This window comes from Polypterus senegalus, chromosome 6 (genome assembly GCF_016835505.1).
Source record: "Polypterus senegalus isolate Bchr_013 chromosome 6, ASM1683550v1, whole genome shotgun sequence".
Lineage (NCBI taxonomy): Eukaryota > Metazoa > Chordata > Cladistia > Polypteriformes > Polypteridae > Polypterus > Polypterus senegalus.
Genome location: NC_053159.1, coordinates 46,435,329 through 46,449,978, shown reverse-complemented (window position 1 = coordinate 46,449,978; position 14,650 = coordinate 46,435,329). Strand labels below are relative to the sequence as shown.

The 14,650-nt window shown below is 40.1% G+C and overlaps 1 protein-coding gene across 16 annotated transcripts in view; it reads right to left on the bottom strand.

Moving 5' to 3' along the window:
• LOC120531014 (tumor necrosis factor receptor superfamily member 14-like) overlaps window positions 1-14,650 on the bottom strand; it is a 174,282-nt gene that overhangs the window by 97,078 nt on the left and 62,554 nt on the right. For 15 of the 16 annotated variants that reach the window (XM_039755943.1, XM_039755944.1, XM_039755955.1 and 12 more), the window contains 3 exons: window positions 4,078-4,162; window positions 2,919-3,005; window positions 1,271-1,351 (listed from right to left, as the gene is read on the bottom strand). In XM_039755943.1, coding sequence (XP_039611877.1) covers window positions 1,271-1,351; window positions 2,919-3,005; window positions 4,078-4,134 — 225 coding nt within the window. In that variant the 5' untranslated portion in view covers window positions 4,135-4,162. The remainder of the gene's footprint in view (window positions 1-1,270; window positions 1,352-2,918; window positions 3,006-4,077; window positions 4,163-14,650) is intronic. The other variant, XM_039755954.1, reaches the window with a different exon arrangement.

Below are 14,650 nucleotides of genomic sequence, written 5' to 3'. Positions count from 1 at the left end.
ATACAATTAGCAAAAGAAATATTTTTTGTTCAAGCCCTTCCCTTATGATCTCATTCATCACTAAATGTTTCAAGAGATGAATATCTAATGTTTCAATGGCAAACACAGCAAGCACTGATGATAAAACCCTTGTCTGGTTCTGTATTGTAATTTGAAACCATCCAAGATCATACAGACTAAGGTTTAATTTTGTTAATCATTTTGTTTCTATGTGTTTATGCATCTTTTACTATGTTCCATGTGTTTTAGTGGATGACTCCCCAAGAGGCGATGCCATCTGTCTATTACCATTAAGGGGGGCTGGCTTCAGCCCCATAAATTGCTGAGGAATACCCAAAGTTCTTTCTGATACACGGTTTGCTCTTGACCTTTCCCTGGATTTGTGTATTGCCTCTGAATTGTCTCTTTTTCTCTGCATTCATGCTTCTTTGTGCTACAGAGCACTTTTCAAAATAAATATTTTTATTTATAAAGATTCTTCATTTGCCCTTAATGTTTTTATAAGCTGAAGGTTGATGGATCCTTCTAATTGTGGAGCTGTTTGCTATTTTTGCGACTTTAGCTAAGTAGGGGCCTCATTTATAAAACTTTGTACATATCAAATCCAAGAAAATGTGTACACCAAAACAAATTTGATTTATAAAACCTGGCATAATAACATTTCTATGCAATTTACTATTTATAAATCACAATCACCTTGTAAATATGCATACGTGAGCACACCTCCAATACTGCTATGAAATATCCATATATGGAGCATGCTAATCAACCACATGCATATGCAATCCCAATTCTGCAGAACTTTCCTGTCTGGTAGAGCAGTCTCTCCCTCCTGACACATCAAAACACCGACATCTGTACTGAAGAGTATCTGGTTGTGTTCCGCAACTAAGAGCGCAATATCATGTGTGGTATGCGTTCTGGGGTACTGGGACAGGCATAAGGCACCACTGTATAAGTAGGTAGCTGCTATCACCTGACACAAGTAATGACATGATTGATGTTACAATGAAAAGTACAGGCCATATGAAATACTGAGGGTTTACTCGGTCACCATGTACAGCACTATCATGCCTCTCAAACTTACTCTGCCTCAAAGTAAATGAATCATGAGTTGACCCAGGCCACCAAGACACAATATTTGTCAGTCACATCTTGGATGACTTGTGTACAGTATTAATGTAATATAACAGCTTATGGTTAACAAAAGCAGCTTCATTTTTTATGTATGTATAGCCACACCATATGAAAACTGGATGTACTGCCTTACCAGTTGGTTTATGGCTTCCAGAAAAGCAGGCATGAAGGAGTGACACTTGATGGAAATATTCCTGACCTGTTGGCCAGTTCCCTGCGAAACAACAACAGGCAGTCAATATAAACTAATGAAAATCCCCAAAATTTCTTCAGTACAAATACGTCATTGGCCCTTTTCAAAGAGAACTAAAACCAACTATACATCATAATTATCCCTTTTTAGGTGTAAAATATATGTCACATCAACACACATTATAATAACGGCTCAATGATATGAATTATTATGCATGTGCCATAATTTAGCTGGTTTGCCTGCACTTCCCAACTTGATCAAGAGTGTCAACAATTCCCAATTTCTGTGAAATGTTGCATATGGATGATTCATAGTGGCTTTTGCATCAAGATTACGTTTTTTTTAATCACAATGTTTGCATGAGAAGTTGCATATGTACATTTTAAACATCTTTTTGTGCATACACAATCTTTATAAATGAGGCCCCAGATCATGGCACCCATGACTTGCCACCTTTTAACAGGTTGTCTGACACTGCCAGTAGTTGTGCAAGTGTTTTTCAGGTATGGTGAGTTCAGTTGCTGTCTTCACTTATCTTTTTGCCTTTTCCATTTTCTTGTGTCACAATATACGTGAGATATAGGATAGACAAGCCTCTCTTCTGCTTTGGTGGTCCGAAATACCACTTTTCCTTCGTTCTTTGCAGTTGCACTGTACACATTTTACTTCAGGATGAGCACTCATTGGTTATCAACTCTTACTCTTAACTTAAGACAAAATCAAACCTATTTAATTTTGTCAGGGTGAGCCACAGGCCTGTCTGACTAAGTCGCAGGGGATATTAAACTACACAAATGGAGGTCATGAAAGTATATTTGCAGTTTGTTTGGAGTTGTAATACCACTAAGTCATTTTCCTTGAATGCTGGTACTATCATGTCTCACACACTCAGTCATGCCTCAATCTGAATGCAGTGCTTCCTGCCACCACATTTAGCGCACTCATGTGAGATACTGTGCTTCCACTATTATGCAGATATGCAAAGCATAGCACTGTGTGTACAATTTTAGAGTTTCTTCCCTATTTATATAGTTTGTGTTACTTCTTGGTTGCAGTGTCTCTAATATTGTTTAATCTGCTCTGTTCAATTATCCAAGTCTGATACTGTTCTGCTGTTTAGTTCCGTTGCCATTTGCTTGTTCTTGTTATAGATCCAAAATAAACATTACCACAAATAACTACTGCTGTCTCTGGTATCCAAAACAAATCCAGATACTTACAGATTACCTTGGGCTTAAAAGTAAACACCGAAATACAGTACTGGGATTACTCTGATTACAATCAGTAGCATAACTGTATAATAAACAAATTCTAATAGCCAAATTCTAATAGTTCAAATTCACAGTTGTATAATAAACAAATTCTTATTAATTGGAACTCTTATTGATATCAGCTGTGTCATCAACTAATAAATTAAAAAAGCAAATAATTAAAACGAAAACAAAAAAATACATAAACATATCACAAAAATAATATATACAAAGGATATATGACTAAGGTATATCATATAATATACACAATAGTATACAGTCCAATAAAACAATCTATATTATTCAATAAATATCATTGCAATTTGTTAAAGACTTACCAAATGAAACAGTAAGGGAAGAATTATTACAAATCCTTTAAAATTTTGCTGAGGCCTCATGATTTCATAAATAATCAAAAACTGAACCTGCAAAAAAAATATTTTCATGCTGAACTCCAAAGTATACATATATTGTATCACTTAAACCTAAAAATCAATTTGAAATGAACACCATATTCTTTTTTTTTCTTTTAGTCCAGTACTTGAAGGTGCAGCTTATGATAGGGCTGCTCTAAATTTTAAAATGATACAGAATTGACTAGATCTCTAGACCTTATTCCATTTGATTAGTGGGTCTTATTGATACAAATTAATTCAATAACCAGTGAATTCTTGGATAACAGGAAAAATAAAGAGAAAAAAAATGTTTTCGATAAAGATACACATTTATTTGGTTTTATTTAAATTACACATTAGGGGTGGCAACAATTGTGGCCCATATTTTCTTGTAAACACAAGTACAATAGTAATTAAACAAATGCTATATTGTGCCTGCTACAGTGTGAGAACCCTTGACTGACAGATGAGTTTCAGAAGAACTCAATTCAAGATGCAAGTGACTGTAATTATATAAAAGGTAATTGAAGAAGGAAGCACGGCAACTTTTCTAATATGAATATTGTAAACAAATAAAGAAATTGTAGCTATCCCTCATAGTCTGCTGTTTGCATCTGAAAAGCCTCTAAAAATAATATCTTGCCTTTCTACACTATACATTTTACACATACAGTATTTTCTCTCTTCATTTACTGCTGCTCTGTCTTTTTAACTCACTAACTTTCTTTGCATTGCGGAGTTTTTCTCTGAGCTTAGTCAACCCAACTAGCCCTCAATGTTTGATAGTACCAACTGCATAACTGTATAATAAACAAATTCTAATAGCCAAATTCTAATAGTTCACATTCACACTTGCATAATAAACAAATTCTTATTGATGGGACTTTTTACTGATATCAGCTATGTCAGCAACTAATAAATATAAAAAGGAATTAATTAAGAATATATAAAAATATAAATATTATAAAAACAATAAATACAAAGGACATCTGAGTAAGGTATATCATATAATATACACAATAGTACAAAGTCCAATAAAACAAACTATATTATTCAGTAAATATGTAAAAAAAAAAGTCACTGCAATCTGTTAAAGACTTACCAAAAGAAACAGAAAGGGACTGATTACAAATCCTTTAAAACTGTGCTGAAGCCTCATGATTTGATTAAATAATCAAAAAATGAACCTGAAAAAAAAAAAAAAAAGATTTACAAATTTTCATACTGAACCCCAAATTCAATTTGAATATCAATTTGAAATAAACACCATATTCTTCATTTTGTTCTGTAAGTCCAGTACCTGCAGGTGCAGCTTATTATAGGGTTTCAATAAATTTTCAAATGATACATTTGACAAATGTCTTAGAGGTAAAAAAACAGTAAGAATTCACAAGATCTCTATACATTATTCCTTTTGATTAGTGGGTCTTTTTGATACAAATTAATTCTACAACCAGTGAATTTGGAACTTGACTGTATTAAATACTGCTTGTTTTATATGTAAACTGTTCTCAAGTCAAAAGGTATGATACTCTACCAAACTTCTACATAGTCAATTCTTAATAATAGTGATATAAGTCAACTAGTAAAAGGATTAACAATAGTAAAAAGAAGTACAGCAGTAATTAAACAAATGCAGTATTGTGCCTACTGCAGTATGTGAACCCTTCACTGACAGACAGGTTTCAGAAGAACTCAATTCAAGATGCAAGTGACTTATATTATATAAAAATTAACTAAAGAAAGAAGCATGACAAGTATTCTTATTTGAATAATATAACCCAGCTATCCCTCATAGTCTGTTGTTTGCAGCTGAAAAGCATCTTAAAATAATCTTTTGCCTTTCTACATTATACATTTTAAACATACAGTATTTTCTCTCTTCATTTACTGTTGCTCATTCTTTTTAATTCAGTCTTTCTTTACATTGCAGAGTTTCTCTCTGAGCTTAGTCAACCCAACTAGCCCTCAATATTTGATAGCACCATAAACCCTAACAACCTCTCTTTTATTCTCGCAACCAGAATTCATGGTTCCTTCAATAATGGTAGTCTTCCAAGTCTTAAGGTGACAAAGCATCCCCACACAATCATACTACCACCTCAATGTTTTATTATAGGCATGATGTTCTTACTGTTGACTGCTGTATTAGCTTTATGCTAAACACAGTGGGATCTGAATTGTCCAAAGACGGCTTTTGACTCACAAAATATAATTCCAAAAAGCCTTAGGGATGATCAAAGTGTTTCTTAGCAAGTGACAGATGAGCACTGGTGAGCACTAGCATAGGCTTCCACCTTACTAATGATCACCTGGTCAGTTTCTTATCATGAAGTCTGAACTGAGACATGGTCGAGTCTAGAAAAGCCAGTGGTTCTTTGGATGTTCTTCTGAGGTACTCTGTAACTTCTTGAATGAATTATAAATGTGCCATTGGGGTAATCTTGGCAACATGGCCTAACCTATATATAGATTCACCACTAGTCTATATGTTCTGCATTCGAGATAATGGCTCTCACTGTGGTATAGTGAAGCCCGATAGCCTCAGAAATTAATTTGTAACCCCATAGCCTGATGTAGCCAGATTGGTGAGTTTTCCCAACTTTTTTCCATCATCTCCTCTGGAATTTCCCATGATTGAGGCTTGGTGTTATTCTGGAAATCTTGCAGTGACTACTTCATTCTTAAGGTAAGGGTCAACATATGGTGAGGTGGTGGCAGTCGGGCCTTGCTGGTCTAATTGTCAATTAAGTTTGGTCAGCTCTTTGAGTGATTTCTAAGAGGGCAATTACTCTTTCATACAGGTAATACAGAGGGTGGATTACTTTATTACTTACAAATATTAACTTGCAATTTAGAAATAATGTTCCATTTTATGTTTACTCTGACTCCATTTATTCAATGTTACATTTTGCCTAAATATCTGAAATCAATTCATTATGACAAATATAGAGGATATCAAGAAAAGGGCAACACCTTTTTTACAGCATTGTGACTGCAAGGTCTCTCAATGAGATAATACTGATTAGGTCCGTTTTTACTCTACTGACTTGATCACATTGCTCCTATTGAGGTTCCTCACAGCCATAACAAATGACTGTGAAAATAAGCTTAATTGACAGAATTTTTTGATAAATACTAACTAAGAGATGACTATTCAGATGGTGTCCAGCAGCAAGAACCCACATTACATATTTCTATTATTTCACAACTGTAAGGACATGGGTTTTGACAGAATCGATGTCTGTTTGGAACCTGGATATTCTGTTCATGCCTTCAAGTATTCCAGCACATTATATTAGCAGGAGAGTTCAAATTGCTTGGTCCAGTATGCTTAAGCATTCCCACATAACAATAGCCTGTGGTGGACTGGCATCCCATCCAGAGTTCCTATGCTTCTAAAAAAGGTTCTGATACCTCAGATCTTTACAGTTGAAAAATATATTCAGAAATGTAAGTAGAAGTGTAGAGGACAATATGTTAATTTATTAAATTTGAGACTTTTTCCCCATCTAATGAAATATAGTAACACCTTTTGCTTAGGTGTCCTCCTTTGCTCATTTTTTGCAGGTCACAGCTTTCATATAATGCAATTGAACATCTTCTTAAAACCATAGACTTGTACCATTTATTTTGCCTTCCTGGTTATGATTCTATTCTGGAATTTAAACATACAATCCATCTCCCGGTCCAATTAAAATCCTAAATCTGCTCAGTTTTCATTGGCAGAACAAAAGTAGTAAGTGATCACACTTTGTTTACTCATTTATACAAGACCAGAATAGCCATTGAACTGGCCTATTGGGACAGTTATTACTCCTAATTGGAGATGGAATCGGCAGCACGGTGGCACAGTGGTAGAGCTGCTGCCTCGCAGTAAGGAGACTTAATGGCAATTGGCATAGTGGCATTTTTTGACTTGGAAAAATAATATATCTTTATTTTTATACAAAATGTTTAAAATGTTTAAATTTTATAATTAGCATAAGCACATAGTGGTCGAATGAATTATGAGTGGCATCTCCACGTAAAATCTGGCTACAGCCGGGTGAGTCCTCTGGCAACAACACAAAGTAGAGTAGAAAGATTTGAAATTATTCATTTTAATTTCTAACATTAAAGAAATGTGTAAAATAAACTAATATATTGTAACTTTAATTTCATGTAAGACAGCACTAGTTTAAAGAATCTGTACCCAAAATAACTCTACACAAACTCAGAAATCAAACGCATAAGGAAATCTGACTAGTATGTGAGCGCAACGTGTTTACTTTGGGTTGTTTTACATGGCCAGTTTCCTCATTTCTCCAATGAGAAACAATATTTTCAGGTTCTTCCACTACTACATACTCTTTTGCATGAGAGGAAGATTCTAGGTACTTTCCTGCCACCTTATAGTTTTGCAACTTTTTACACCCAGCACCAATTTAAACTTTCTGCCTCTTGACTGTTTTGGTACTTGTGAAAAAAAAGACTGAAAAAGACAGAGCCAGTACTGAGTAAGAGGCCATAGGTGACAGTATCAGGGTTATAAAAGTCAATGAGTAGTAATGCTGCATTCCTATTAACAAAACAACAGAATAATATTTGCGACTGTGGCATTGACACATTGCCTTGAAAAACATAGTTAATGTAACCAGAGCTGAAAAGTAACTATGTGATCTGAAACCTAATCCATACATACTAGTGGTCATCAGAACCTGCAAATCACTTACTGAATATGCTATATTGCTAGAACTAATCTGTACATAGTATTAGTCAGGTGGAAGTGTGAGTGTAAAGCCTGCTAGAGCTTCACTGAGCTAGGAACCTTCTTGTACAGATGGAAGAAGTATGTCCATCCATCCATCCATCCATCCTCTTCCGCTTATCCGAGGTTGGGTCGCGGGGGTAGCAGCTTAAGCAGAGAGGCCCAGACTTCCCTCTCCGCCACTTCTTCCAGCTCTTCCGGAGAATCCCATGCTTCCCAGGCCAGCCGGGAGACATAGTCCCTCCAGCTGTCCTGGGTCTTCCCCGGGCCTCCTCCCGTTGGACGTGCCCGGAACACCTCACCAGGGAGGCGTCCAGGAGGCATCCTGATCAGATGCCCGAGCCACCTCATCTGACTCCTCTCGATGTGGAGGAGCAGTGGCTCTACTCTGAGCCCCTCCCGGATGACTGAGCTTCTCACCCTATCTTTAAGGGAAAGCCCAGACACGCTGCGGAGGAAACTCATTTCAGCCGCTTGTATTCGCGATCTCGTTCTTTCGGTCACTACCCATAGCTCATGACCATAGGTGAGGGTAGGAGCGTAGATCGACTGGTAAATTGAGAGCTTTGCCTTACGGCTCAGCTCCTTTTTCACCACGACAGACCGATGCAGAGCCCGCATCACTGCGGATGCTGCCCCGATCCGCCTGTCGATCTCACACTCCATTCTTCCCTCACTCGTGAACAAGACCCCGAGATACTTGAACTCCTCCACTTGGGGCAGGATCTCTCCTCCAACCCTGAGAGGGCACTCCACCCTTTTCCGCTGAGGACCATGCTCGGATTTGGAGGTGCTGATTCTCATCCCAGCCGCTTCACACTCAGCTGCAACCGATCCAGAGAGAGCTGAAGATCACGGCCTGATGAAGCAAACAGGACAACATCATCTGCAAAAGCAGTGACCCAATCCTGAGTCCACCAAACCGACCCCTTCAACACCCTGGTTGCGCTTAGAAATTCTGTCCATAAAAGTTATGAACAGAATCGGTGACAAAGGGCAGCCCTGGCGGAGTCCAACTCTCACTGGAAACGGGCTCGACTTACTGCCGCAATGCGGACCAAGCTCTGACACCGTTGTACAGAGACCTAACAGCTCTTATCAGGGGTCCGTACCCCATACTCCCGAGCACCCCCACAGGATTCCCCGAGGGACACGGTGAATGCCTTTCCAAGTCCACAAAACACATGTAGACCGGTCGGGCAAACTCCCATGCACCCTCCAGGACTCTGCTAAGGGTGAAGAGCTGGTCCACTGTTCCGCCACCAGGACTAAAACCACACTGTTCCTCCTGAATCCGAGGTTCACTATCCGACGGACCCTCCTCTCCAGAACCCCTAATAGACTTTTCCAGGGAGGCTGAGGAGTGTGATCCCTCTATAGTTGGAACACACCCTCCGTCCCCTTTTAAAGAGGGGACCACCACCCCGGTCTGCCAATCCAGAGGCACTGTCCCGATGTCCATGCGATGTTGCAGAGACGGTCAACCAAGACAGTCCTACAACATCCAGAGCCTTAAGGAACTCCGGCGATCTCATCCACCCCGGGCCCTGCCACCAAGGAGTTTTTGACCACCTCGGTGACTTCAGTCCCAGAGATGGGAGAGCCCACCTCAGAGTCCCCAGGCTCTGCTTCCTCATTGGAAGGCATGTTAGTGGGATTGAGGAGGTCTTCAAGTACTCCTCCCACCACCCACAACGCCCCGAAGTCGAGGTCAGCAGCGCACCATCCCCACCATATACGGTGTTGACACTGCACTGCTTCCCTCCTGAGACGCCGGACGGTGGACCAGAATCTCCTCGAAGCCGTCCAAAGTCGCTCTCCATGGCCTCCAAACTCCTCCCATGCCCGAAGTTTTGCCTCAGCAACAACCGGCCGCTCCGCTTGGCCTGCCGGTACCTATCAGCTGCCTCCAGAGACCCACAGGACAAAAAGTCCTATAGGACTCCTTCTTCAGCTTGACGGCATCCCTCACCGCGGTGTCCACCAACGGGTTCGGGATTGCCGCCACGACAGGCACCACCACCTTGCGCCACAGCTCCGTCAGCCGCCTCAACAATAGAGGCACGGAACATGGCCCATTCGACTCAATGTCCCCACCTCCCTCGGGACGGGTTGAAGTTCTGCCGGAGGTGGGAGTTGAAGCTACTTCTGACAGGGGACTCTGCCAGCCGTTCCCAGCAGACCCTCACAACACGCTTGGGCCTACCAGGTCTGACCGCATCTTCCCCACCATCGGCCAACTCACCACCAGGTGGTGATCAGTTGACAGCTCCGCCTCTCTTCACCCGAAAGTGTCCAAGACATATGGCCGCAAGTCCGACGACACGACCACAAAGTCGATCATCGACCTGAGGCCTAGGGTGTCCTGGTGCCAAGTGCACATATGAACACCCTTATGCTTGAACATGGTGTTCGTTATGGACAATCCATGAGGATCAGACCGCCAAGGTCCCCGCCTTCGGCCACCACCCAACTCACACTGCACCCAACCTCCTTGGCCCCTCCCATAGGTGGTGAGCCCATGGGGAGGAGGACCCACGTTACCTCTAAGGCTGTGCCCGGCCGAGCCCCATGGGTGCAGGCCCGGCCACCAGGCGCTCGCCATCGAGCCCCACCTCCAGGCCTGGCTCCAGAGGGGGGCCCCAGTGACCCGCGTCCGGGCAAGGGAAAACGTCGTCCAAAGGGTTTCGCTCATCATTGGAGGTTTGTTGAACCGCTCTTTGTCTCATCCCTCACCTAGGACCAGTTTGCCTTGGTGGCCTACCAGGCATAAAGCCCCGGACAACATAGCTCCTAGGATCATTGGGACACGCAAACCCCTCCACCACGATAAGGTGACGGTTCAAGGAGGAGGGAAGAAGTATGTGCCAACTGAATATCTTGACTTCTCTAATGTACAAAATTTTAGAAGGGGGCTGCATTTTAAAGCAAGTTGAATATACCCCTTCTTTTGTACCATATTTTCTTGTCTTGATGTCTCCACCATGGAAACTAGGAAGGGATATACTACCAGTATATCTAGGTTGAAAAGTATGGTTGCAGTTCTAAAAGAACACATTCCAAGAGATCATATGCCGCTGTTGGATACACAATACAAAATGCTACATGTTTCACATAACACCATCAACTACAGAGTATCAATCTGAGTGTTGCTTTAAAATATAGCAGCTTATATTATTCCAGGATGCTGTAACCACTGTCTAACATGCACATATCAAATTGCAAGCAATTTAGCGAAATGGTGCAGGAAGTCTAACAAGCAAACAAGAGAAACAATAGTGTTAGCTTTAAAGCAAATGGGGCAGTGAGGTAAAGAAGGGCAAAAGTTAATTATATTCTCTTGTTTACTGCAATAATAATAACGTATTTATTAATGTATACTTTTTTATGGATGATGTTATGGACTTTTTAAATACACTGGAATAATTATTTCAGCTGATTAAATATGGAGGATATTCTGCAAAGTTTGGATGACTGCAGGAAGGAGACAGCATCACAACCAAGTGAAAGAATGTACCATGCTGAATGCAGAGAGCATCCAGAAAACCCATATAAACGTGGTTATTTGTTTTCAGGCAAAACTAACTTTAAGACTGAAAAGGTAAAAAAAAGCATAGTACCATTAGACTGCTTACTATGCTAGTCAGTCAGTGGGATCTAACAACTGCTGGTACAGTGCTGAGTGATTTCATGAAATGTACAGCATGGAAACAAAATGTACAGTACAATTATGCAGCAGGTACCTTTTGTCAACTGACAGGGGTTGCTATAGCTGGGAAAATGATCATAAATATCCAGCAGCTATTTAATCACATGTGATGTTTTGAATGCTTCAACAATACTCCTGTCGCAAATTTTCCAAGTGTTCAGCATTAGGAAATGGACATTAACCTACGGAAATAACAGAGCTATACTCCGTTACAAACCGCTTTTGACTCTTATAGTCACAGAAAGGGCATGAAGGGAATCTCATTAAAAATAAGATGCTCACCATTAACTGATATGTACTGTGGGCTTCTAACAGAAAATAATGCCTCCCTCTCTAGTATATGAAGGTTGTGAAAATGCTCCTTACTATAAGCCCAAACACTGCAGAGTGTGAATACACGTTCTCAGGCCTAAACCTCATTTTTACTAACATGACAACCCACTTAATGGTCTAGGCATAACAAATTGTAATGCAGCTTTATATATAGATCACCGACTGTAGTCATGTAAAGGTGTATGACACTGTAAAGGATATACTGTGCCTCCCAATTACACTGAAAAGACAAATTAATTATGTTTTTGGCAATAAAACTAATTTGTGGGATCTGAAAACAAACTTTGAGCATTAATACATATTTTTACATATTTTGTTAAAATATATGAGTGCCCATTGTTCATTATTCACTGAAATATTCTCTGGCAATATACCGATTATGTTTATATCATGGTAGAAGAAAGAGTACTATGCAGTTGCGCACAACAAAACTTTGCAAATGAACATTGTTGTAAAAAGTTCCAGGGAACACCTTCACTCAGTATATAAAACAGGTCTACCAGAAAGCATAACTAGAATACCAGGTTTGGAAAGCTGGTATCCCTGCAGACTGCAATATGCATTTACAATTTGTCTACTCCTAAATAATAAAAGAAAAAATCCTGAACTATAAAAAATATCTAGTCAGTTTTGGCTTTCCTTGAATAACAAAGCTGAACTTAACCTTAATCAAGATGTGCATAGTCAATAAGCATATCACTCTTTGTAATCCCTGTTCTGAAATCTCTTCCATTTTTTGTTACGTTGTGGGGAGGGGGCACCAGGATTGAAATTCAAGCAATGTTTTAATAAGTAACCTCAAATAAATCGAGAAAGCCCCAACATCTCTCATAGGCATAAAAAAATTAATCCTTGCTGCATGCTGAGAACAAATTGTCTTCTTCTTTGATAGCCAACCTTGTCTCCAATGGCTCATTAAGTTAGACTCCATTTAATGGTAAGCCAGAACACTCTTTTCTCCTGTTGTTGACAGTATGTTATTAAAAAAGCCGAGGACGATTAAAGGATAAGTATATTTTTCAGTTCAAAGTTATCTTGTCACAATCTTGGTATATATTAATTTGCCACATGAAATTGCATTTTTTGTGATCAACTTTTTATTACATAACTACTAATTGACAAAATGTATCAATAATCAGACATGGCAACAACTAGTGAAGAAACAGTCAGAAAAGATGAGGAGGGAAAAATGTCAGTGGCCTCCACCTGTTAAACCATTCCTGTTTTTGGGGTCATCTCAGTGTTGCCCCTCTAGTGCATCTGTTGTTAATTTCATTAACACCACAGCAGCTGAAACTGATTAACAACCCCCTCTGCTACTTAACTGACCAGATTAATATCCCATAAGTTTCACTGACTTTATGCTATACTCTGATTAAAAAGTGTTCCTTTAATTCTTTTGAGCAGTATATATATATAAATATAATGTATACATACACACACACACATTGTATATACACATATATTTTGGCTACTTCACCTGAAAACAGCAAGCTACAGAATCAATTGGATTGTGCAGAACAGGGACTTGAATTGGGCTTTAAATTTCAATGCTGCTCTTCTAAATCATCACTGTGTACTAATAAGTGTTTAACAATCCTCTATTTTAAATTCAAACCGTTGTCATTTTATTGATTCCAAAACTTTTAGAACTAATTATTGGAACTCAAATTGGCTTGGTAAGCTCAGTGACCCCTGACCTACATACACAGGTGAATCCTATAATAAGAAAGAGTATTTAAGGGGGTCAATTGTAAGTTTCCCTCCTCTTTCTCTGAAGAGTAGCAACATGGGGGTCACAAAATAACTCTCAAATGACCTGAAGACAAAGATTGTTCACCATCATGGTTTAGGGGAAGAATACAGAAAGCTGTCTCAGAGATTTAAGCTGTCTGTTTCCACAGTTAGGAACATATTGAGGAAATGGAAGACCACAGGCTCAGTTCAAGTTAAGGCTCGAAGTGGCAGACCAAGAAAGATTTCGGATAGACAGAAGAGACGAATGGTGAGAACAGTCAGAGTCAACCCACAGACCAGCACCAAAGACCTACAACATCATCTTGCAGCAGATGGAGTCACTGTGCATCGTTCAACCATTCGGCGCACTTTACACAAGAAGTTGCTGTATGCGAGAGTGATGTAGAGGAAGTCTTTTCTCCGCCCACAGCACAAACAGAGACGCTTGAGGTATGCTCAAGCACATTTGGACAAGCCAGCTTCATTTTGGAATAAGGTGCTGTGGACTGATGAAACTAAAATTGAGTTATTTGGGCATAACAATGAGGCTATTAGAAATAAACTGGATACATTAGGATTAAAAGTCAAGACAGAGGTAAAAAGCTTAGGGGTAATTGTTTTCAGTCGACTAGATTACTGTAACGCACTCCTCTCAGGACTACCCAAGAAAGACATAAATCGTTTGCAACTAGTGCAGAATGCAGCTGCTAGAATCCTAACTAGGAAAAGAAAATCCGAACACATTTCTCCAGTTTTAATGTCACTACACTGGTTACCTGTGTCATTCAGGATTGACTTTAAAATTCTGCTTATGAAATCCTCTTTAATAAAATCCTTGTGTACGTCCAGTGTCTGTGTGTGTGTGTGTGTCTTCTGGTGAAGTGCGCATGCGCGGGGCCACACAGCACGTGTTCAGTCTCTTCCTGTGCATTCCCTGTGTGTGCAGAGAGAGAAACACACAGGTGCGTGCACGCGACAGACAGACACGCAGGCCCGCCCAAGAGACAGACATACAGACACGCACACACACACACACACACGCGCGCGCGCGCGCAGGCAAGCAGTCCTACGCGAGAGATAGACAGACACGCACACACGCACGCGCGAGAGACAGGCACGCACGCACGAGACGGACAGGCACGCACG